The 26,022-nt window shown below is 37.7% G+C and overlaps 1 protein-coding gene across 2 annotated transcripts in view; it reads right to left on the bottom strand.

Moving 5' to 3' along the window:
- Positions 1–13,837: 13,837 nt before the first annotated feature.
- MFSD8 (major facilitator superfamily domain containing 8) overlaps positions 13,838–26,022 on the bottom strand; it is a 37,762-nt gene continuing 25,577 nt past the window's right edge. For both annotated transcript variants that reach the window (XM_031028593.2, XM_006727414.3), the window contains 5 exons: positions 23,656–23,764; positions 20,806–20,940; positions 16,428–16,531; positions 16,092–16,339; positions 13,838–14,564 (listed from right to left, as the gene is read on the bottom strand). In XM_031028593.2, coding sequence (XP_030884453.2) covers positions 14,358–14,564; positions 16,092–16,339; positions 16,428–16,531; positions 20,806–20,940; positions 23,656–23,764 — 803 coding nt within the window. In that variant the 3' untranslated portion in view covers positions 13,838–14,357. The remainder of the gene's footprint in view (positions 14,565–16,091; positions 16,340–16,427; positions 16,532–20,805; positions 20,941–23,655; positions 23,765–26,022) is intronic.

The following is a 26,022-nucleotide window of genomic DNA, read 5'->3' as shown; positions in this document are numbered from 1 at the left end:
TAAGGGGAGTGTTCTCTCCCTGTGCGACCCAGGAGATCTCCTCACCAAGGCTTATTGTGCTATCCCAACCCACTGCGCGCTCTCCCATTTTCTCCCTCTCCCTGATTTTGCTCCATGAAAAGGGCTCCCTCCCTTTGTAGCTGCTCCGCTTTCCTCTCCCCCAAGTCACAGCTCTGAACCTCACATCCGCCAGGTTCTTTGCCTCCAACCCTGGAGATTGTTTTCTTAATCCTCAGATTGTATTCTTAGTTGTTCAAAATAGTTGGATGTTGATCTAGCTGTGTTCCAAGCAGGAGGCAAATTCAGGGTCCCCCTACTACTCCGCCATCTTAACTCTGCCCCTAGTATTTCTTTATCTACATGAAAGGTTGTAGGTAAAAGTTGTCCACAAAAATGATTATCACAAGTTTAGTTAACAGTAATCACCGCACATAGTTACAATTTTTTTTCTTGTGATGAGAACTTTGGGGTATGTGCGGGAGTATTTATTTAAAAACATTTTTTTAAGTATAGTTGACACATAACGTTACATTTGTTTCAGGTGTACAATGTTAGTGATTCTACTCTACACATTATGCTATGCTCACCACAAGTGAAGCTAATTTATGTGATGAGACGTTTTAAGATCTCTCTTAGCAACTTTCAAATATACAATATTGTTGACTACAGTCACCATGCTGTATAATGTTGACATCCACAGGACTTATAACTGGAAGTTTTTACCCTTTGACCACCTTCACCCATACCCTCCATCTTCAACCCCTGCCCCCCTCACCCCCCATCATCTCCTGCCTCTGGTAACCACCAGTCTGTTCTGTTTCTATGAGTTCAGTTTTTTTTTTAATTCCATACATAAGTGAGATCATACAGTATTTGTCTTTCTCTTTCTGACTTACTTCACTTAGCATTTTAATCTTTTAATGTACTCCTACCTCTACCATGTTTTCTGCCATTTATTTGTAAAAGAAAGTCATTTGTTCTGTGGCATTTCTTAAGTTCTAGAATCAACTGATTGCATCCCAGTGGTACCATTTACGATGTATCTTCTGAATTTTCCAAAAGATCTAGAAACATGATTAGATTTAAGTTTGATTGGGGTGGAGGTTAGATGGAGCGGGAAAGGGACAAGAATAGTTCTTAGCTGGTACTGTTTTCACTACTAGGAATGTATAATAACTTGTTGCCTCTTTTTGCAATACTAAGATTGATTAGTAGATTCAGGAGCTGTCAGTGTGATCTATACATTGTAAAGTTCTCTATGAGTTTTCCACTCTTAATGATGAATGTTACCTAGATTCATAATTTCATTAGGAATTATTAAATGGTGACATTTCTAACTCTATCATTCCTTTTGAATTTTCTATCTTTGATTATCAGGTTAACCAGAAATAAAGAAGATACAGAAAAAGCTGGCTTACTGCTTCATTTTTTCCTTTATTTACTAGTTCTCAGAATAAAAGAGTTTGTGCTCTAGAAACCACCAAAGGTAATGAATAAGTTTTTGGTATATTTGTGAACTCATAGATTTTTTTTTTAATTTTTTATTGTGACAAAACAGCATTTCTTATAGTTTCTGCTTTATAAAAGTTATTGATGTCTTACGATTGCACAAATATTAATAACATTTTCTTTGGGTTTGTAACACCGAGCATAATTAAAGTATCCTCTGGTGCCTTTTAATTTTTTTTCCCTTGAATTCCACCTTGTGAGATCAAGATGTTGACCCCTGCTGTCTTTTAATTTGCTTGGCCTGGAACATCTGTACTTAGCATTTTATTTTTAACCTTTCTGTGTCTGTTTGAGGAATGTCTCTTGTACACAGCTTAGTGTTGAATTTATTAGCAAAAAAGATGAAAATATTTTTTCTTGTAAAAATAAGTTCATCCTATTTGTATTTATTTATTCATTTATTCATTTATTCAACAGAGAGAGAGGGAGAGCACAAGCAGGGGGAGTGGGAGAGGGAGAAGCAGGCTTCCTGCAGAGCAGGGAGCCCGATGCGGGGCTCGGTCCCAGGACCCTGGGATCATGACCTGAGCAGAAGGCAGACGCTTAACCAACTAAGCCACCCAGGCACCCCACTTATTTGCATTTATTGACATGACTGATTTGTTTGCTGTTCTGTCATGTTTTATATATATTTTCATATGTTTCTATATATTGTATAATTTTTCATTTGGGGGGTCTCTTTTTTTTTTTTTTTTTTAAAGATTTATTTATTTATTTATTTGACAGAGAGAGACACAGCGAGAGAGGGAACACAAGCAAGGGGAATCGGAGAGGGAGAAGCAGGCTTCCCGCCGAGCAGGGAGCCCGATGCGGGGCTCGATCCCAGGACCCCGGGATCATGACCTGAGCCGAAGGCAGACGCTCAACGACTGAGCCACCCAGGCGCCCCTTGGGGGTCTCTTTTATAAGCTCTTTCATTGTTGTATGTCTGGTATTTAGGGAATTTGCCTTCTTATTCTATTGGTTATTTCTATTGCTACCTTTTCATAATATCCTTCATTTCCTTAATTTTACATACTGCCTATATTAGTTCTCTAACATGAGCAATATTGAAATTATCTCATAAATTCTTCCCTATCCCTCTTTCCCTCTAACATTAAACATAATATCCTTCCATTTCCAATAAATAACCAATATAGCTAACAGCAAGCTTATTCTACTCTCTGTTCTTCCCTACTCTTTGGGTAACTTTACTACATCTACATCATCAGAGCCTATAACCATTATGTATAATTCTGTCACCCTTATTTCTATCATTTAGTCTTAGTTCTAGAGGTGATATATAAAATGCTCACCACCAGTCCTTTTGCTGAATTGTCTCTTGTCATCTTGGTTGTTTGAAATTTGTTCACAGCTCATGAAAACAATATTCCCTGGTTCTTCATGATAACAGTTTATGGACTTTATACTTGAAGTTCAGCTTGACTGAATATAAAATATGTGACTCATACTGCCTTTTTAAAAGTATCTTAGATATGCTAATCCACTGACTTCTTCTGGCATAAAGTATCATCACAAAGTCTGATTGCAATCTAACTTTCTTTTCTTCCTACATGACTTAACCATTTTGACTTGTCCCCACTTTTCTTTTTAAGTATTTTATTTATTTATTTGAGAGATCATGAGAGAGAGCAAAGAGCACTAGCAGGGAGTGGGAGAGAAGGGCAGAGGGAGAGAGAGAAGCAGACTCCCTGGCATCCCGACTTTTCTTTAATCCAGTATTTTTAAAATTTATTTTATTTTAGGGGCGACTGGGTGGCTCAGTCGTTAAGCGTCTGCCTTTGGCTCAGGTCATGATCCCAGGGTCCTGGGATCGAGCCCCGCCTCAGGCTCCCTGCTCAGCGGGAAGCCTGCTTCTCCCTCTCCGGCTCCCCCTGTTTGTGTTCCCTCTCTCGCTGTGTCTCTCTCTGTCAAATAAATAAATAAATAAATAAATCTTTAAAAGATTTTTATTTAATTTAAATTCAATTAATTAATATATAGTATATTATTAGTTTCAGAGGTAGAGTTCAGTGATTCATCAGTTGTATATAGCATCCAGTGCTCATTACATCATGTGCCCTCCTTTTTTTTTTTTAAAGGTTTTATTTATTTGACAGAGAGAAAGACAGCCAGAGAGGGAACACAAGCAGGGGGAGTGGGAGAGGGAGAAGCAGGCTTCCCGCGGAGCAGGGAGCCTGATGTGGGGCTCGATCCCAGGACTCTGGGATCATGACCTAAGCCGAAGGCAGACGCTTAACGACTGAGCCACCCAGGCGCCCCTCATCATGTGCCCTCCTTAATACCCATCACCAGTTACCCATCCCCCCATCCCCCTCCCCCCCAGCAATCCTCATTTAAAAAAGCTTTTGTGCAGCAAAGGAAACAGTCCACAAAACCAAAAGACAATGACAGAATAGGAGAAGATATTTGCAAATGTCTTATCAGATAAAGGGCTAGTATCTAAAATCTTTAAAGAACTTATCAAACTCAACACCCAAAGAACAAATAATCCAGTCAAGAAATGGGCAGAAGACATGAACAGATATTTCTCCAAAGAAGACATACAAATGGCCAACAGACACATGAAAAAATGCTCAACATCGCTTGGCATCAAGGAAATACAAATCAAAACCATAACGAGATACCACCTCACATCAGTCAGAATGGCTAAAATTAACAAGTCAGGAAATGACAGATGTTGGCGAGGATGCGGAGAAAGGGGAACCCTCCTACACTGTTGGTGGGAATGCAAGCTGGTGCAGCCACTCTGGAAAACAGTACGGAGGTTCTTCAAAAAGTTGAAAATAGAGCTACCATATGATCCAGCAATTGCACCACTGGGTATTTACCCCAAAGATACAAATGTAGGGATCCAAAGGGGTACATGCACCCCGATGTTTATAGCAGCAATGTCCACATAGCCAAACTATGGAAAGGGCCCAGATGTCCATCGACAGATGAATGGATAAAGAAGATGTGGTATACACACACACACACACACACACACACACACACAATGGAATATTACTCAGCCATCAAAAAAAAAAAAAGAAATCTTGCCATTTGCAACAATGTGGATGGAACTAGAGGGTATTATGCTAAGCAGAATAACCCAATATTTTTAATGGAATATGTGACAGTAGACCATTCTGAGTCAATTTCTCAGGTATTTGGTATGTCCTTTTCATATGTGTTTGAGTTTTATTTTAGCAAATTTTTCTTGTATAAGAGTTTGTAGAATTTGTTCTGTTTCATTGCTTTGGTTGTCTTCAAAGACTTCTACTATATATGTTATCTGTGCTTAGTTTCTATATCCATCACTGTCTCCTGAATCATTTTAATCTCTATTTGTTGTTTTAATTTTCCTTTGTCTTTTATTTCCCTTATGGAGTTTTCTGTGGCATCTTATTTACTCTTGTGTTCCTTCTAATTTGGTCTTCATGTTGAGATTATTTTTTAAATTTCTTATTCTTTCCTGAGCTTTGCCAGCAATATTTTCATATCTTCTTATTCTCTTATTTCTCAATTTCACTGAGGAATTGTCTCATTTCTAATTATGATTTATGTCATTTTTTTCAAGTTTCCATTATTTCATAATTTCTGCTCATTTTATATTTAGTTTTTCTGTGTTTTATGGGTTGATCTATCTGGCATGCCTTTGTTGTCTACAAAAATATCATTTAATTCAACTGTACTATTTTCTTGTTCCTCCTCAGTATTTATTCCAGTAAATGGCACTTGTATTTCCAGCTGTTCATGTCAGAATCCTGGAAGTCATTCTTAATTTTTTTTAAAAGATTTTATTTATTTGAGAGAGAGGGAGCTCGTGAGCGTGCACAAGTCAGGGGTGGAGGGGCAGAGGCAGAGGGAGAACCTCCCCCCACCACCCTGAGCAGGGAGCCCAAGACCCTGGGATCACGACCAAGCCAAAGGCAGACGCTTAACCGACTGAGCCACACAAGCGCCCTCATTCTTAATTTTTTTAAAAGATTGTATTTATTTATTATTTGAGAGAGAGAGAGATTGAGAGAATGAGTGGGAGGAGCAGATGCAGACTCGATCCCGGGACCCTGGAATCATGACCTGAGCAGAAGGCTTAACTGACTGAGCCACCAGGCACCCCCTGAAAGTCATTCTTAACACCTTCTTTTACCTTACCTAATCAACGAATCCTGTCAACTCTACTTCTGAAATATATTTTGCATGCTGTCCTTTCAACTCCCTAGTCCCAAGTCCAGCATCACTCATCTGAACTACTGCAGTAACTTGCTTGTCTCCAAACATCTACTCTTGCCTCCTGTACCAGTCAGGGTTTTTAGTTGCAAACATTAGAATCTAATCTAGTTAGGTTAAGCAGCGAATATATTTATTAAAGGGTATTAGTACATAGACTCTCTAGGAGGGACAGAGATTCAAGCTTTGCAGTTAGGACCAGTGCCTGAATCACTGAATGTAGGAGCTGCCCCAGAAAAGACACCCTGCCACCCCTGCTCAGCACAGATCCCACAGCCATGCTGATGAAGCTAGGGAACTAGGTTCCAGAAGCTCTGCCAGTGCTTTCTCCAAAATTTAACCACGGACCTTGCTCCTTCACCAAAGTCAATTTTTCTCATGTTGCCCACTTCCTCTTTTTGCTCAATTCCTTATGAAATCTCACATGAGCCAGAAACACATACTCATGCCTTAGCTGCAAGGCTAGATGAGAGTTTTGGCTTCTAAGAGAGGCTCAGTGTGCGAAATTCTCCAAATGTAGAAGAGTTGTCAGGAAATGAAGAGTGGCCACAAACATGATAAATGTCCTGTACATCCCATTCCAGTGCATACTTCACACTGCAGCCAGATCATTCTAAAATACAAAGCTAATTGTTATGAAGTTTAAACTAATTGTGGAAATCTAAAAATGCAAAAGTACATATGTAAGTGTATAAGGAACCTCCATGTATCTCCCACCCAATTTCAACAAATATTTTGCCAATCTTGTTTCATCTATTCTGATGCTCTTTCCCCTTTAGAGTATTTTGAAGCAAATCCCAGATATCATGTAATTTCTATCAAATTCTTCAGTATCTATCTTGTAATGGATAAGAACCTTTTACAGGCATAACCATAATAGTATCACACACCTCAGAATTAGCAATAATTCCTTAATATCGTCTAATACTGAGTCTAGTTTCAAATTTCTCCAATTGCCTCAAATGTATCCATTTACATTTGTAATTTATTTGAAACAGGATCCAGAAAAGATCTCTTAAGTTTCTTTTCATCTCTGACTTTTGATCTCTTTATTTTTATTTTTTTCATGCTTTTTTTTAAAGAAACTAGATCTATAGAATATATTGCCTTCTGGGTTTAGGTGATTACTACCTAGAGGTAGCATTTAATTTACTTATTCTCTGTATTTCCTGTAAACTGGTAGCTTATACCTATAGGCTTGATTAGATTCTGATTTAATTTTTTGGGGGGCGGGCAGGAACACTTTTGTAAGTGGTGCTGTGTACTTCCTGCTGCATCAAATCATGAGACACATAATGCTTACCCACTTTCAATGATGTTAAAAATAATCAGTGGGTTCAGGTGTTGTCAGCCTCATTCATCCTTAGAAAGTTCCTCATTAACTCTTTCACTTAGTTTTAGCCTTCATTGATGATTGTTGCCCATATCTATTATTTCACTAGAGGTTGCTAAATGGAGATTTTTCTATTATTCACTTTGTATTTGTTAACTTGGATTCTTTTTTTTTTTTTTTAAGGTTTATTTATTTTAGAGAGAGAGAGGGAGTGCGTGAGTGGGGGGGGGGCAAGGGAGAGGGAGAGAAACCTCAAGCCAACTCCCTGCTGAGCCTGTCATGGGGCTTGATCCCATGACCCTGAGATCATGACCTGAGCCAAAATCAAGAGTTGGATGCTCAACCAACTGAGCTACCCAGGCGCTCCTAACTTGGATTCGTCTACAGAAAATAACTTTTCCTAGGGGCGCCTGGGTGGCTCAGTCGTTAGGCATCTGATTTCAGCTCAGGTCATGATCCCAGAGTCCTGGGATTGAACCCCACATCGGGCTCCCTGATCCCCAGGAAGCCTGCTTCTCCCTCTCCCATTCCCCTCTGCTTGTGTTCCCTCTCTTGCTGTCTCTCTGTCAAAAAATAAATAAAATATTAAAAAAAAAAAGAACTTTTCCTCATCAATATTTGATTACCCTGAAGTTCAGATATGCAAAAGGCAGAATAGATGCTTGAGTCTATTTTCTGGTTTTCAGAATTAAGAGCTAAAGTCCTAGCAACCTCCAAAGGTGACCAATGGGTTTCTTATTTTTTAAAAAAATATTTTGAGAGAGAGAGAACATGTGCAAGTGGAGGGAAGGGCAGAGGGAGAGGGAGAAAATCTCAAGCAGATTCTCTGCTGAGCACAGAGCCCAATGCAGGGCTCAATCCCACAACCTGAGATCATGACCTGAGCCGAAAACCAAGAGTTGGTCGCTCAGTCAACTGAGCCACCCAGGTGCCGCTTTCTTATTTTTTTTTAAATTTTATTTTATTATGTATGTTAGTCACCATACATCATTAGTTTTTTTTTTTTTTTTTTTTTAAAACACCTGTTCCTGCCATGAGAGAGCAGGGTTTTTTTTTGTTTTGTTTTTTTTTAAGATTTTATTTATTTATTTGAGACAGAGAGAATGAGAGAGAGCATGAGAGGGAGGAGGGTCAGAGGGAGAAGCAGACTCCCCACCGAGCAGGGAGCCCGATGCGGGACTCGATCCCGGGACTCCAGGATCACGACCTGAGCCGAAGGCAGTCGTTTAACCAACTGAGCCACCCAGGCGCCCTACATCATTAGTTTTTGATGTGGTGATCCACAATTCATTGTTTTCATATAACCCCTTTCTTATTTTTAGTATCATTTTGAATTCATAGATTTTCACATATTTCTTTTGTTTAAATCAGCTATAGATATTCTTTTCAATGTTTTAATTGCCCCATTTGGGGCCAGTATTAGTCTCTATTTGACTCTCGTGTCCTTTTGGCAAGCCTTTTATAGTCTTTGATAACTCTCTTGCTTTCTGGCACAAGATGTCTTAGGTTCATTTTGCCCCACACCTGAAACAGCCATTTCTACAAGGAGCACAAGTTTCTTTTTAGAGATCATGTTACCCTAAGTGCCTTCCCATTTCTCTTAAAAGTCCAAAATACCTCATATGGTATAGTACCATGCTTCCTAACATTGGTATATCACAAATGGGTATGTCTGTAAATGGAAAATTGATCCCTTCAGAGCTCTGAGTTGATTGGTAGGGCCTATGTTGTCTGAAGAAGCTGGGTACAAGCAACTTCATCTACTTTCCACAATGGTGCATACAATAGTTTCTATGACTGCAATGATGTGAGAACAGTTGGGAGCTGTAGGCATAGTAGATAAACATATATTTGTCAGCTCAACAGACTTTTCTTTGGTGGAAACTCCTCTTCTCCATTCAGCTTTAAATCTGTGTAGTCCATGTAATTAAGATGAGCCTGACAGGGTTCTTCCCCTCCTGTCTCTTCCACATACAGACGAATGCATTCCCTGAATGGAAGCATGATCCACGCCTGGGTTAGTAGAGGATTCCCCTCCCTGCCCAATTGGTCAGTTCACGGATGGGTATGCAAAGTTAAAGTTGGCTACTTGGAGCCTTTTCTGATACTTCTGCCTGAACCATTTTTCTCTGCAACTGTGAGTTACAAAAATGTTGCAAGCTTGGGGCTGCGAGTGCCCATCTCGCCACAGAATGGAGAGTACCTGAAAATAAAGTCAAGCATGTAGAACTAAAAGAAAAAAGAGAGTCCTAATGCATTCTTTGGGCTCCTAATTCTAACCACGCCTAGTTAGAATACCTCTTACCACTGGAGGAGACCTACTGCCTGAGGTCTACAATGCCTTGCATTGTCCCTCTGTGGCCTCAACTAATATGACTTTTTCTGTCACTGTACTCCAGCCACCTCAGACCTATTTGTAGTCTGGTGAAAGCCCCAATATCTTAGCATCTCCAGGGCTTTGTACCTGCCATGCCTTCGGCCTCATATGCACTTGTCCCACTCTTCAGCCCAAACCATTCTCTCCACCAAGCCTTAATCATTACATCCTTAGGAAACAGTCCCTAACTTTCCTGTTCAGGTCAGATCCCCCGTTAGTCACCCTCATAGCTCCCTATACTTCTCTTGCATCACCCTTCCCTCAAGCATAATCATTTGTATAATCACTTCACTAATTAATGTAAGTCCCATGAGGGTAGGGGCTCTGTATTTTGTTCACTGCTTTATTCCCAATAATGACATGGTGATTGATACATAGTAGGTACCCCTTGAATATGTATTGAAAGTATGAGTAAATAATTTTAAGGCTTAAGATACATATACATAAGGGTGCCTGGGTGGCTCAGTCGTTAAGCGTCTGCCTTCGGCTCAGGTCATGATCCCAGGGTCCTGGGATCGAGTCCCACATCAGGCTCCCTGCTCGTCAGGAGGCCTGCTTCTTCCTCTCCCACTCCCCCTGCTTGTGTTCCTGCTCTCGCTGTCTCTCTCTCTGTCAAATAAATAAATAAAATCTTAAAAAAAAAATACATATACATAATTTTATTAGAAAATGTACATTCACAATGTAAAATACATTAAATTACAAATAAATTTGCAGTCGTCAAAAATAGTCCCCAAAATATCCTCTCAACAATAAGTTATTCTTGAGCAGATGCAGATGGTTTATACTCCCCCCGCCCCCACCAAAGATTACATACAGATCTATTTCACTTTATGCAAGATAACTGGAGGAGTTTAAATGTAGGCAAGCTTAGCAAGGTAACATGGAGATGCTTTGTGAAGTTATAAATCCCTTCAAATATAAAAAATCACTTTAAGTTTAGGTTTTCAGAAACTTTTCTTTTCTGAAATACAAACTATTTTCAGCAGTTTTTCATATCTTAAGGTCTCCTATCATCTTTTTCAATTTATAGTCCACTTGTCCCACTCAAGACCTTAACTAGGAATTTTTTCCTCAAACTTTATCTCCCTGCCCTGTCCTTAACGCCGTGTCACTTCCTTATCTTTTTTTGTGCCAAGATGTGTGGTGGTATAATCCCCCAGAAAAGAAAGCACTCTTAATAAAAAGTCATTTTTGCAAGGTTATAGTTTATCTGAATTCTACCTGACATTGTAAATCTTGGGAAGTTGGGAAATTTTCTATGTCATATTCTTGCATGGAAACAGTTTACTTTGTTAAGGTAATAGCTCCAGTGAGTGGGCTTCAAATTACGTTTTTTCAAATATTTCTGCTAATAGGAGTCACTGGTATACATAACTTAATTTACCTCTAAAATGTGCAATTAACTGGTCTTGCAACTTTCTGGGCTATTTCCCCCACTATAACAGATTTAGTTGTTTAGAGTGTGGAGTCTAAAGACAGACTGTTAGACAAGTGTCTTGTCTGTACCTCTGTTCCTTTATCTGTAAAATGGGAATCATAACAGTACCTTTGCTTTATAAGACAGCTGTGAAAATTAAACTGTATATTACACATTACCTGCAATATGGAAAGAATTCTATAAATGTTCGCTATTATTTTCATCATCACCATTATTGTTATTTCTATCATACACGCTATCTAAACCAAGGGTGGAGTTTACTCTTTAGGATTAGAAGTTACCTAAAAAATGTAAGACTGAGGAAAGAGCTGCAGAACATCAGGGAAGAGACAGCCCAGGACTTGACCAAACAGCCGGAAACCTGGCTATGGCTCTAATAAGTCTAACTGAAGCAGAGTCTGGCAATGGAAGGTGATGAGTAAAAACAATCTCTAAAATTTAATCAGGATGATTTCTGTCAGATTAAGCTTTCTAGTAGCACTAAAGAAGTTGGATGTAAAAGTATGGCAAATTTCAATAACAAAAAAGCCAAATAGTCTGATTTAAAAATGGGCAGAGGTGGGGTGCCTGGCTGGCTCAGTCCATAGAGCATGCGATTCTTGATCTCAGGATTGTGAGTTCAAGTCCTACACTGAGTGTAGAGCTTACTTAAAAAAAAAAAAGATTAAAAACAAAATGGGCAGAGGATCTGAAAAGACATTTTTCCAAAGGACATACTTATGGCCAGCAGGTACATGAAAGGCTGTTCCACATCACTAATCCTCAGGGAAATGCAAATGAAAACCACAATGAGGTATCACCTAACACCAGTGATAATGGCTAGTATGAAGAAAACAAGAAATAACAAGTATGGGTGAGGATGTGGAGAAAGGGAACCTTTGTGCACTGTTGGTGGAAATGTAAATTGGTGCAGCCACTGTGGAACACAGAATGGAGGTTCCTCAAAAAATCAGGAACTACCATATGACGTGGCAATCCCTCTTCTGGGTATATATCCAAAGGAGATGAAGGCAGGATTTCAGAGATATCTGCACTCCCATGTTCATTGCAGCATTATTCCCAAAAGACAAAACAGGGAAACAACCTAGATGTCCATCAACGGAGGAATGGATAAGGAAGATGTGTGTACGTAGTGGAATATTATTTAGCCATGAGAAAGGAGATCCTTCCATTTGTGGCAACATAGATGGACCTTGAGGTCATTAATGTCAAGTTAAATAAGTCAGACAGAGAGGGACAAATACTATATGATATCACTTCTATGTGAGAATGGGATGGTGGTTGACAGGGGCTGGGGGGTGGACGAAATGGAGAGATCTCTGTCAGAGAGCTTCCTGTTCTAAGATAAATAATTTCTGCGGATTTACTGTACAGCATGGTGATCACAATTAATAATACTGTATTATATACTTAAAAGTTGCTAAGAGAGTATATCTTAAATGTTCTCACCACAAGGGCGCCTGGGTGGCTCAGTTGGTTGAGCGACTGCCTTCAGCTCAGGTCATGATCCTGGAGTCCCGGGATTGAGTCCCGCATCGGGCTCCCTGCTCAGCAGGGGGTTTGCTTCTCCCTCTGACCCTCTTCCCTCTCGTGCTCTCTGTCTCTCATTCTCTCTCTCTCAAATAAATAAATAAAATCTTTAAAAAAAAAAATGTTCTCACCACAAAAAAGAAATGATAATTATGTGATAGGACAGAGGTTTAGCTAATGCTATGGTGGTAATCATTTTGCTATATATAAGTTCATCAAATCAATGCATTGTACACCTTAAACTTACACAATGTTATATGTCATTTATATCCCAATAAAGCTGGAAAAACAAACAAAAGATACAGGGAGAAGATATCCCTCTACAGGCCAAGGAGAGAGACCTTAGAAGAAACCAACCCTGCTGACAACCTTCATCTCAGACTTCTAGCCTCCAGAACTGTGAGAAATAAATTTCTGTTGTTCAAGCCAAAAAAAAGAAAAAAACTAAGAGTACAGCAAACGTAGTATAAAGTGCAGATTATAGAGTTTACTTATTTACTTTGGGATTTTTTTTTAAGATTTTTTATTTTATTTTATTTTATTTATTTGACAGAGACAGCGAGAGACGGAACACAAGCAGGGGGAGTGGGAGAGGGAGAAGCAGGCTTCCCGCTGAGCAGGGAGCCCAATGCGGGGCTCGATTCCAGGACCCTGGGATCATGACCTGAGCTGAAGGCAGACTTAGCTTAATGACTGGGCCACCCAGGTGCCCCTTACTTTGAGATTTGAAAATAAAACTTAACATAGGAAACATCTGGAAAAATATTTAGAACTATTTTTGCATTTTTTGGTAATATTGATTATCCACATACATAATTCTATACTAGTTCTTCTTATCAGCATTCAACATATGTAGAGGTAGAAATGTATACATAGAGAGTGTGATTTAGCCAACTTCAAGTAAACTCAGTAAACTGTTAAGAGTAAAGCAATTTTACCTCAAATATTTATTTATTAGCTTAACTTGGTTGGGGCTGTCATGGCCCATGCAAATTTAAAATTCTGCAGTTCTGAATAGCTACACAGACAGTTTGAAAACTGTTGTGTCTTCCCTGTCACTACCGAGAGATGAGAAAAGTAAATAATTAAAGTGATAGTTTTCTCCAGAATTTAAGAGAATTGAAAAATGCCAATAATTTTAATAAACAGTTTGCTATTCAGTATACGTATATAGTAACACACTTGGCTTACGTTTCTAAAGTGAGTTATTAGTACTTGAAAGAAAACTGTAATTAGTCCTATTAAAGGTAGTGTAATTCATCTTGATCTCTTAATCCTCTTTATTGCTCAAATATTAGCATTATTTGTGCTTACCTATTAACTTAGGGGTTACTTAGTGAGATCCTGAACTAAAATAGGACAAAAGGTGTAGTATTAAAGATAATGACTTATAGAACGGCAGGTAGAACGGCAGGCTATGGTAAATAGAAAATTTAAGAGTCATGATTTTTATTTCATAGGAAATTTGATAATAGAAACTGCATTTTTTAATAAATAAAAAGCAGGTATCTTCAAACAGAGGTACTTCTATTTAGGTAATTTCTATAATTTCATTTTTTTTGTTACAGGTAATTCATACAGAACTTTCCTTATGGTTTCACTGCATATTTTCTCATTATTTTAATGATACCTCTGCAGTCTGAGTTAAGAGTACAACTTCATATTTATAAACCATTGTCCATTCACTCATGAGTTCATGCAACCCCAAAAGAGATGTTATGATAGAATATTTTTTGAAATAAGGAAATTATGAACCAGAGTGTTTTTATATTATCTTACTATTCACAATTACACATTCAATTCCCTGTATTATTCAATATATGTTCTTGTTATTCAAAATATACAATATTAGCAGCCTGACTTTTGGAAACTGACTCATGGCAATGACCTAGCAGAGCCCTGAAAGAGGAGGTCCTATACAACAAGTACTTTCCATCACAGGGTTAGTTATGTTACTCTTGAATCCTTCCATGCCTTACAGAAAAAGCAACAAGTCTTTTGTAAACCACAACCAGGAGCAGGATGGCAAGTACCACTATTCCACACACAAGGCTGAATGCCCATCGTGGGCCCAAGGAAGTGTACAGTTGGCTGATGAACACAGGCCCAAGAATCCGTGCTGCGCTTCCAGAAGCTGTTAACCAGCCCATGTACACACCCTGTGGCAGGGAGGAGAGAAGGAGAAGCAGATTGATATTCAGGTTTAGTTATTTTAAAAATAAGGGTGATACAAATAATAAGGATGATACTACTATTACCGAACTATGATAAACTCACAAGAATCACTTTCTCCATCTTTTATTTTTCAATTAAATATAAAATGCCTCTGTATAAATACAGCAAATAATGAACAGTAAACTTATTTGATTAGTCACTTTGAGAAAAATACAGTACTATAAAGGGACAAACAGTGTCTGCTGAAGCCCTGGAAACAATATAATTTATTAGTTACCATTTACAGCCAACATTTATTTTGTACTTACACTGTGCTAGGTGCTCTACATATATTGTTTCCAACATTCACAAATTTCTACAATTGGCATTATCCCCATTTAACAAATGTGGAAGCTGAAGCTCAGAAAATTCAAGTAACTTGTCCAAACTATTTGAAGGCATGGTTGGCTGACTTCACTGTACCACTTTCCACTATACCACAATGTCACTCTTCCGATAATCTACCTAAGAATGTACAGTGCAGCAATACTTTCAATATCCTCAAATTGAAAACAACCTATGGTAGATTGAGTAAATAAATTATGGTATATTTAATGTATGGAATGCTAATCAGTTGCTTAAAAGAATAAGGTCTTACATGGAGTAAGATCTTATAATGAGAACATCTATATGCACTGACATGGAAAGAGGGCTATGGCTATTGTAAAAAAATTCAAGATGGAAAAAAATTTATGTACATGAGATATATTCTGTGTTATCTTTTTCTAAAAAGGCATGAGTGTGCATATGCTTGAGTAGGTATTGAAAAATGCAAGTGAAGTGAACAGGAGTAACTTTAGTGTGTTGAGGCTAAAGGGAGCCTTCATTTTCTGCTATACACACGTCAAACCATTTGAATTTTGTTACAACTATCATACGTTGCTTTTGTAATTTGCTTTTATTCTTGATTTTGAAAATTTGAAAATACAATTTTATACGTTAAAAAACTCAGAAATGTTTTACCTACTATTTATAGTTTAAAAACACAGTATTAAAAATTTTCTTTTCTCTTTGCCTTATTTCAGTAGAAACACTAATTTCTGCCCTGAAAATGTAAAACTATCAGTGTAATTTTTAAGGAAGAAATTAATATTTTCACTTTGTGACCATTTAAACAATTTCTACTAAAAAGATGAGTCAGAAATAAAACTTGGGAGATGCCTGGGTCAGTCGGTTAAGTGTCCAACTCTTGCTTTTGGCTCAGATCATGATCTCTGGGTTGTGAGATTGAGCCCTTCGTCAGGCTCCATGCTCAGCAGAGTCAGCTTGAGATTCTCTCCCTCTCCCTCCACCCCTCCCCTCACTCTGGCTCTCTCTCTCTAAAATAAAATAAAATCATAAAAAAAGGGCTGAATATGATAAAAATCCACCAAGTCAGCTTGTATAAAAACAGAGAATGGTAGCAAAAAATGTGAGTGTTTACAACTATATTTCATATAATTGCGATAGCAATATCAGGGTAACTAACTCACCTGAGGTTTTGGTCCCAGAATTTTTGAATATAATGTATAGGACATAACATTACAGGACGGATAGCCTATTCCAATTAGCACAGCTGATGTGAGGAACTGGGCCAGATGGATCATGGGGGTGTAGAAGCACCAGGCTTGTTCAACTGGGCAACCAGTTGGTCCTTCACTGTGATCTTCTCTTGGAGATTTCCAAAGAGTAATAATAATTTCCCCAAATGTGGTATTAGGAATTGAATTATTATGTAAATCTGTTGAAACAAAATTAGTACAGCGCATTACTTGCTCATTTTAGATGAATAACAGGGGCTAACATTATAGAATTGTGTATGGCTATACCTTCCCACTGTATTTTGGGAAACTGATTTCCCCAAGGTAACAAGATAAAGAAGCCAACCCATACAACGATGAATCCTCCCAGTAGAATAGCACGCTCGCCAATCCTGTTAAAGAACAGAAACTCTGTAATTTAAAAATAAAACAGTATTACATAGTTTCATTACCTCTATATTTTAAAAATTATGATATAATATCTTGATCCTTTTAGTCATATACCAACTAATATGAATGTTAAACATAATTTTCCACTAAAAAGAACCAACTGATTTCAGATCTAGAACAGAAAATGTATAAGATGAGCCTGGAAGGGGGCGCCTGGGTGGCTCAGTCGTTAAGCATCTGCCTTCGGCTCAGGTCATGATCCCAGGGTCCTGGGATTGAGCCCCACATCAGGCTCCCTCCTCGGCGGGAAGCCTGCTCCTCTCTCTCCCACTCCCCCTGCTTGTGTTCCTGCTCTCGCTGTCTCTCTCTAATAAATAAATAAAATCTTAAAAAAAAAAAAAAAGATGAGCCTGGAGGGGCACCTGGGTGGCTCAGTCAGTTAAGCTTCTGCCTTCAGATCAGGTCCAGGATCTCAGTGTCCTGAAATCAAGCCCCAAGATGGGCTCCCAGCTCTACAGGGAGTCTGCTTCTCCCTCTGGCCCTTCCCTGCTCCTGCTCTCTCTCTCTCAAATAAATAAAAAAATCTTGAAAAAAAAAAAAGATGAGTCTGGATATTTTTTCATACCAGAGAATATAGATGCTAGCAGTGACTCCTAGGTACTCCTAGTACCTAGATAAAGGTACTCTGAGCCAATTTGAAGATGCCGGCCAAAAACACAACAGTGTGAACACCAAAAATAATAGTAATGACAATGGATTAAAACACATAAAAATGTTATAATCTATGAATTCATATTATATTAAAATAAAATACTCTTGGGGCGCCTGGGTGGCTCAGTCGTTAAGCGTCTGCCTTCGGCTCGGGTCATGATCCCAGGGTCCTGGGATCAAGCCCCGCATCGGGCTCCCTGCTCAGCAGGAAGCCTGCTTCTCCCTCTCCCATTCCCCCTGCTTATGTTCCCTCTCTCGCTGTGTCTCTCTCTGTCAAATAAATAAATAAAATCTTTAAAAAAAAAAGATACTTAAAAAAATAAAATAAAATAAAATACTCTTGGTTACTTTTAAGGGATGTTAGGAAGCCATCTCATTATTTAAAAAATCAGTTAATAAAAGGAAATAGTCATCTTGTCTTTCTTATACAAACTGTACCTCAAGATAACCAAATAATTGGTGATGGGAAGGTTCTCTTTAAAGAAAATATTCCAAAAAGTTAAAGACATGAGAGAATTAAAAACCAGCATTGTGCAATGATCTATTAATAAATTATTGAATCTAGGAATGCTCAATAGTCACTAACAGTATAAAAAGAGAAAAACAAAATGTAGTATTTCTCGTGATGTAAGCACATAATACTACCTGTAAAGTATATTCTTGCCAAAAAATTGAACTCAAATTTCATCAAGCTTCTAGATCTAAGGACCAATTTTTGAGAAATATAGTAAACACAGGAAAATGTTAAAAAAACAAAAAACACCACAGGGATTCAATCAGTGAGATCCAAAATGTGAGAAGCTATTAAAGCATACATCCTGGTTTCTTCAATTTGGAAGGGAAAAAAAGAGAAAGATGGAAAATGTATAGATTAAGAGACTTCAGAAACTTAAGAGTCTGAGTCAAGTAAGTTGTGAAACAAAACAAATTTTAAAAACTATTGCAACAGTAGAGAAAATCTGAATACTGCCTGGATATATAGAAATCACTTAATTTTTAAATTTATTTTTGTTATTTATTTTTTAAAGATTTATTTATTTATTTGAGAGAGAGAGAGAGAAAGAGACCACACATGTGCATGTACTGGGGGGAGGGGCAGAGGAAGAGAAACTCAAGCAGGCTCCCTACTGAGCCTGCAGCCGAGGCAGGGCTCTATTTCACAACTCTGAGATCATGACCTGAGCCGAAATCAAGAGTCAGTTGCTTAACCGACCAAGCCACCCAGGCGCCCCCACGGTTAATTTTTTTAGATGTGAGAACATTAACTTTTAGAGATACATACTGAAATATTATGGAAGACATGAAATGATATCCGGGATCGGCCTCAAAATAATCCAGGTATAGGGGATAGGAGTGTGGAGTCGGTAGAGGTATAGATGAATCACAATTATCCAAGGATTGGTAATTGTTGGAGTTGGGTAATGGATATTAGAAATTCAGTACATGATGCTCTCTATTCCCTTGTATATGTTAGAAATTTTCCATAATAAAAGTGAAATATACAGGGCGCCTGGGTGGCTCAGATGGTTAAGCGTCTGCTTTCGGCTCAGGTCATGATCCCAGGGTCCTGGGATCGAGCCCCACATCGGGCTCCCTGCTCAGCAGGGAGCCTGCTTCTGCCTCTCTCTCTCTCTCCCTGTCTCATGAATAAATAAATAAAATCTAAAAAAAAAAAAAAAAAGTGAAATATACAAACAAGACCAAAGACTTCCTAAAACAAAAGAAACAAACCCAAACATTTCACATCACCCTCAGAATACCTATAAGGCCTCACATCTTTCTAACCAAATGTTCTCCCATTTGCCATTTCTTTCATTCTGCTCTGGCCAAACTTGCCTTCCTGCTTCTTTCTAACCCTGCCGCTCTCTCCCAACCCTGCCCTTGCTACTCTTTATTCTCTTCCTTTCCCCGTTTTTCTTCATAGTACTTACACTACCTGACTTCATATTTTTGTTTATTGGTTTTCCGACCCAATAGAATACAAGCTCTTTGAAGGTATGGAATTGGGCAATCTGTAAGAATGCCTATCAGCAGGACTGCTCTACTCTATGATGCATTTATTATTATTTAATTTTGAATATAAATCTATGTCTATGTTTGTATCTGTGTCTTGGCCCCTCTATTTGGCTCTATAAGCATAGGAATCTTCATAGTATCTCCCATTGCACCTAACCCTACACATTGACTCATGATTTGTTAATTGATTTTAGAACTTTATAAAGTTCTAAAGTATTATTTTTTTTTAAAGATTTTTAAAATTTATTTATTTGAGAGAAAGAGTGAGAGAGAGAGCATGAGCAGGGGCAGGAGAGGGAGATGCAGTCTCCATCCCAGTACCCCAGGATCATGGCCTGAGCAGAAGGCAGACGCTTAACCGACTGAGCCAGCCCAGGCGTCCCTAAAGTTCTCAAGTATTATTAAAGCATTTTAGGAATAACTAAATTGTTAGAATTGTCTAAACTCATCAACTAATGTCCCATCTCAGACTATATGAATGAACTTAATTTACAAGCGCTTTCCCCAAAGTGTGTTCATTGCATTTGTAGTTTTACAAAATGCTTCTTTAAAACAATGTTCTTAGGGCGCCTGGGTGGCTCAGTTGGTTAAGTGTCTGCCTTCAGCTCAGGTTGAGATCCTGGGATCCTGGGATCATCCCAGTAGCAGGCTCCCTACTCAGCAGGGGGTCTGCTTCTCCTCCTCCCTGTGCTCCTGCTCTCTCTCTCTCTCACAAATAAATAAAATTTTTTTTTAAAATTTAAAAAAAGAAAACAATGTTCTGTGGTCAAAGTTACAAGTAACTTTGAGAAATGCTACATAATGTCTTTGTCATTATGGTAATATTATATATATGTCCTGAAGATTTGGAAGTTTTAGAGTAAAGAAGTTTGGTAATTTTAACCAGAATTTTCCAGACTTAACCATTAATTCTTTTCTGTTGCACAACATATATTACCATATAGCAGAATAAAGTTTTATAAAATACACTTTTAGAAATACTTAAAAAAAACCATAATATACAAAAGATATGTTAGAAGAAATTAATTCTTGTTCTCTCTCTCTCTCAAATAAATAAATAAAAATCTTAAAAAAAAAAAAAAAGGGGGCACCTGGGTGGCTCAGCCGGTTAAGCGTCTGCCTTCGGCTCAGGTCATGATCCCAGGGTCCTGGGATCGGGCTCTGCATGGGGCTCCCTACTCAGTGGGGAGTCTGCTTCTCTCTCTGCCCTTCACTCTGCTTGTGCTCTCTCTCGCTCACTCTCTCTCTCTCCCAAATAAATAAATATCTTTAAAATAAAAAAAAAGAAATTAATTCACTTTGCAAAATATCTTGCTTTACCAAAGAATATATCATATGGTATAGAAATATCATGCTCCCTTAATAAACTTTAAATCTGTTTGTAAACATTCAAGGACTAAAAGTAATACATAATTAGAGAAAAAATTTCAATTATTTTACTAACACACTTGTGTATGTTAGCTCTGTTTCATGTTTCACTTTAAAAAAAAGACTTTTTTAAAAGTCTACTTTAAAATGCACTGAAACAAAACCAAAGACACATACTTACTTCTTGGAAAGTAATTTAATCCCCATGAAAATAATAACCGCCTCAACTCCAAGAGCAGCAAGTATTATTCCATCATATAATACAGCTTGTTCTCTAGTCCAGGCATACATATCCATTGTTAATGGAGTAACGATTCTAAGAAAAACAAAAAAATTATTCTTATTTTATTTAAATCATAGTCATTATAAATATGAAATAGAAGCTTTAATAATGATATTGATACATTCAAGAATTTGCGTCCCTTTTAACAAGGACACCAGCTCTACATAAAAAAAAAAACAAAAACACATTTTAAGCACATTTTGTTGTTACATGCACAAGCTACTAAGTTTGACTGTATTTTTATTTACTAATATTTATTTATTTATTTATTTTTTTAAAGATTTTATTTATTTATTTGAGAGAGAGAGGATGAGAGAGAACACATGAGAGGGGACAGGGTCAGAGGGCAAAGCAGACTCCCTGCTGAGCAGGGAGCCCGATGCGGGACTCGATCCAGGGACTCCAGGATCATGACCTGAGCCGAAGGCAGTCGCTTAACCAACTGAGCCACCCAGGCGCCCTACTAATATTTATTTTTAATTATATAAGTAATATATCCACATTGCAAAAAGTCTGAAGGACAGGAAAAGAAACAAACCAACCGTAATTCTTACCATTCTAACTAACTAGTCATGGTTAAACTGGTTTAAATTGGTTTCTTTTTAATTTAATTGAAATAAGTACTAACATGATAATGTTACTATTATTAAGTGATGAGAAACTTGTTGGATTTTCTTTCTTCCTCAGTCTCTTTCATCCCTATTTCTGAATGTATTTCTTTCCCTACTTTTTTTTTTAAGATTTTATTTATTTGAGAGAGAGTGAGCAAGAGAGAGAGAGAAGGAGCAGGGGGAGGGGCAGAGGGAGAGGGAGAAGCAGACTCCTCTCTGAGCAGGGAGCCCGACGTGGGGCTTGATCCCCGGACTCCGGGATCATGACCTGAGTTGAAGGCAGACGCTTAACTGACTGAGCCACCCAGGTGCACCTCTTTCCCTACTTCTGAATGTTGTTCTTCTTTTATATGACTGTCTCCTTCCTTGCCAAGCTTCTTTTCCTGCTCGCTATCTCCTCTATTAACTGGTTACAAAATGGAATTGAAATACATTTAAGATATTCATTCTTTTTTTTTTTTAAAGATTTTATTTATTTGATCGAGGAAGACACAGCGAGAGAGGGAACACAAGCAGGGGGAATGGGAGAGGGAGAAGCAGGCCTCCCGCGAAGCAGGGAGCCCAATGCAGGGCCTGATCCCAGGACCCTGGGACCATGACCGGAGCCGAAGGCAGACACTTAACAACTGAGCCACCCAGGCGTCCCTAAGATATTCATTCTTAAAAAAAAAAAAAGAACATCACCATTTTTAATTTTAAAATCAGAGGAGCTGATGAGGAAAATGGTTTGGTAGTTTCTCAGTAATTAAACACAGAATTCCATATCATTCAGCAAATCCACCTCCTGGTATATAAGCAAAAGAACTGAAAGCAGGGACTCAAACAGATACCTGTACACCAATGTTCATCATAGCAACATAGTGTTATTCACAAGTGCCAAAAGTAACCCAAATGTCCATTGATAGATGAGTGGATAAATGAAACTGGTATATACACACAATGGAATATTATTTAGCCATAAAGGTATGAAATCCAGATACATGCTATAACATGGATGAACCTTAAAAACATCTTGCTAAGTGAAAATAAGCAAGACACAAAGGACAAAAGGAAATTTGTTGTATGATTCCATTTATTTGTGGTACCTAGATTGGGCAAACTCATAGAGAAAGTATAAAAAAGGCTATACCAGGGGCTGGGTGAGGGGGAATGGGGACTTACTGTTGAATGGGTGTAGAACTTCTGTTTAGAATGATGAAAAGATTCTGGAAATGGATAGGGGTTATGGTTGTACAACATATGTGAACATACTTAATGCCACTGAATTGTACAATTAAAAATAGTTAAAATGGTACATTTTATGTTATGTATATTTTACCACAGTTTTTAAAAATGCCCCCAAATCAGATGAACTGAAACTTTCACATACCTCAGTAATTTTAAAAATAAAAAAGTCAAGCAAATCTACATGTATTGGCACAAAAATGTTACAATTATTGACAAAGGAATAAACCAAATTTTCAAATGATGTCCATATTCTATGTTGATTTAATACACACACTACACACACACACAACACTACTTACAGTTGTATAAAAAAAATATTTGAAAAATTAATACTGAAGTATTAGCAGGGGTTACCTCCAGGGAAAGAAAAGGATGTGGAGATATAGTTGTAGTCTTTAGAATATTTATACCAAGAATATACTATTTTTATAATATAATGGAAAGGCATTTTAAAAATAAAAAAGCTGTATGATAGCTAAAGGTCAACAAAACCTATAAAGGCAGAGATTTTGTAATATGCTAGTTTTTTTCAGGATCAGAGCTTAAATAGAGTTAACATTGCCAGGCTGAACCCCATACATGTAAATAGAGAGTTATATAGCTTAAAGTTAATTAAATCATGGCACTAAAGTTTTAGAACTATATTAAATATATATCTAACACTCAGAAAAAGAAAAGAAAGACTAGTGAAACAGATTCCTTTATAAGGAAGATAAAGTAGTAAGATTACAGAGAATTAACTATATTCAGGTTAAAAGCATAAAATTTATATATACTTTTTATATCATGACAAAAAATATGCCTTACAGTAATAAAGTTTTTGAGAACATCGATATAACTGATTAATGTTACATTAAGAAATACAGGTTATTTACATAATATGATTTGATGAAGACAGAATAAAACTTACGTTTCAAAAAGGGCAAAGATAAATAGAACCACGAAAAACAGAACATTGGTGGCCACAACAGCAACTTGATCAATATTTCCTTGGGGAACCTGAACTTCATCTGTACTTGCTATAATAAACAGGAGAAAAATTATATTACTTAAACATCTAATTTTTCTTATGACACTAGAATAATGTAGAAATTATATGTAGCAATTCTATGAGTAAACATTTGAAATCACTTTTAGGCTCAAAGCAGTTTAAAAGTAACAATTTACATGACAGAAATAATTTTTTTTTTTTTGAAGATTTTATTTATTTATTTGAGAGAGAGCACAAACAGGAGGAGCTGCAGAGGGAGAGGGAGAAGCCAACTCCCCGCTGAGCAGGAAGCCCGACGTGGGGCTTGACCCACGACCCTGGGATCATGACCTGAGCCGAAGGCAGACGCTTAACCAACTGAGCCACCCAGGTGCCCCAACAGAAATAATTTTTAAATGGCATTTTAAAATAAAGTGAATTTTCTTCCCAGGAGCTATACTTTAATTCTGTTATCCCTCTCCCTCTGCCTCTCGCCCTGCTCGTGCACTCTCTCTTTCTCGCTCTCAATAAATGAATAAAATCTTCAAAAAAAAAACAAATTTCCATTGCAAGTTTTTTCCCTATTTCACCTAAATCTTAAATTTACGAGGATTTCAATGAAGACCTCAAATAGTTTATTAAATCAGTTAGTTCTGTGATTCACTTCAATGGATATATATTTTGAATTTCAATGCTATGTGAAATTAGTATTAGTAAATATCCTTATGTTATTACCACAATTTTTTAAAGTCCTTATGTTATTATTTATATTTTCATAAAGAAATATATTTTGCAAATAACCACCAAGTTTTGATGGTGGTTTTATAAATTAGGAGGGCAAAATGAGTGTACTGACTTACCTTGAACTATGTAGTTAAGCTGCACACTCAGTATTCGCTATTCCTGATATAATTGAGAAGTGCGAAGCCATATAATCTACTTATATATATTTGTCATGCTATTTTATAATTTACCTACTTACTCAGAGTAAACCAGGCAAGTAATTCAAGAACGTGTTCATTTTATGCTGTCTTTAAGCAGCGGGGGGGGTGGGGGGTGGGGGGGGTGGCGCTACTTCCCTCAGATACAGTAAGTTTCTCTTAACTGTTTTCATAATAGTGCTCGCCTTTGTATCTCAGGATTCTGGACGCTGGTCCTTGTGGGCCTTGTATTATTTTGGATAGACCTCCCTGATTTTCAATCACCATCTAGAAGCCAGTCTTTACACCTTTGAATCAAAAAGCAACACTGCCCCAAGTCAGACTGGAGTTTGCTTCACATGTGGTTAGTTTCCTGTGGCCTCCACCCACTACTGGCTTCAGCGGGAAAACTCAGAAATGTTGCATTCTAGACTGTGAGGCTTGACTGGGTATCCAAATTATCAGAATTTTTAAGAAAAGAATACATTCATATATTGATTCGAAGATGATGTAATTAGAAATTATAATCTATCCAATGATAATATTTTTAATAATAGGGAAAAAGCAGACACATTTTATTTAAATATTTACTGAAATTTAAAAATGACTTTTGTTTTGGAAATCATTTTGAAGTACCGAGAATTCTTAAGAAAGAAAATAAATCTGGTCATGGGGCGCCTGGGTGGCTCAGATGGTTAAGCGTCTGCCTTCGGCTCAGGTCATGATCCCAGGGTCCTGGGATCAAGTCCCGCATCGGGATTCCTGCTCCTTGGGAGCCTGCTTCTCCCTCTGCCTCTCTCTCTCTGTCTCTAATGAATAAATAAATAAAATCTTTAAAAAAAAAAAAAAAAAAAGAAAAGAAATCTGGTCTTTCTAAACTCTCATTTGTGCTTTAGGGCCGTGCTGTGCAACAGAACTCTGACATGGTGTAAGTGTTCTTTCCCTGTGTTGTCTAATACAGTTAGCCACTAGCCACATGCACCCATAATTAAACACTTGAAATGCTGCTAGTGTGCCTGAGGAATTTCTTAAATGTAATCTAATTTCAATTTAAATAGCCAAATGTGGCTGGTGGCTACCATATTGGACAGTGTGGTTCATAGACCAGCAGCATCAGCTCCCATGACAGCTTATTATAATTGTAGATTCTCAGAATATCACTAGGTTTGCGAGATTTAGTAAATAAAAATACAGGATACCCAGTTAAGCTTGAATTTGTGATAAACAATAACTTTAAGTATTTTCTCTGTAATATTTGAAATTTAAGTATAAGAGGGGCGCCAGGGTGGCTCAGTCATTAAGCGTCTGCCTTCAGCTCAGGTCATGATCCTGGGGTCCTGGGATCGAGCCCCGCATCGGGCTCCCTGCTCAGTGGGAAGCCTGCTTC

Source organism: Leptonychotes weddellii, chromosome 2 (genome assembly GCF_054177405.1).
Source record: "Leptonychotes weddellii isolate Sample4059 chromosome 2, ASM5417740v2, whole genome shotgun sequence".
Classification (NCBI taxonomy): Eukaryota; Metazoa; Chordata; class Mammalia; order Carnivora; family Phocidae; genus Leptonychotes; species Leptonychotes weddellii.
This window is presented reverse-complemented; position numbering and strand designations above follow the sequence as displayed.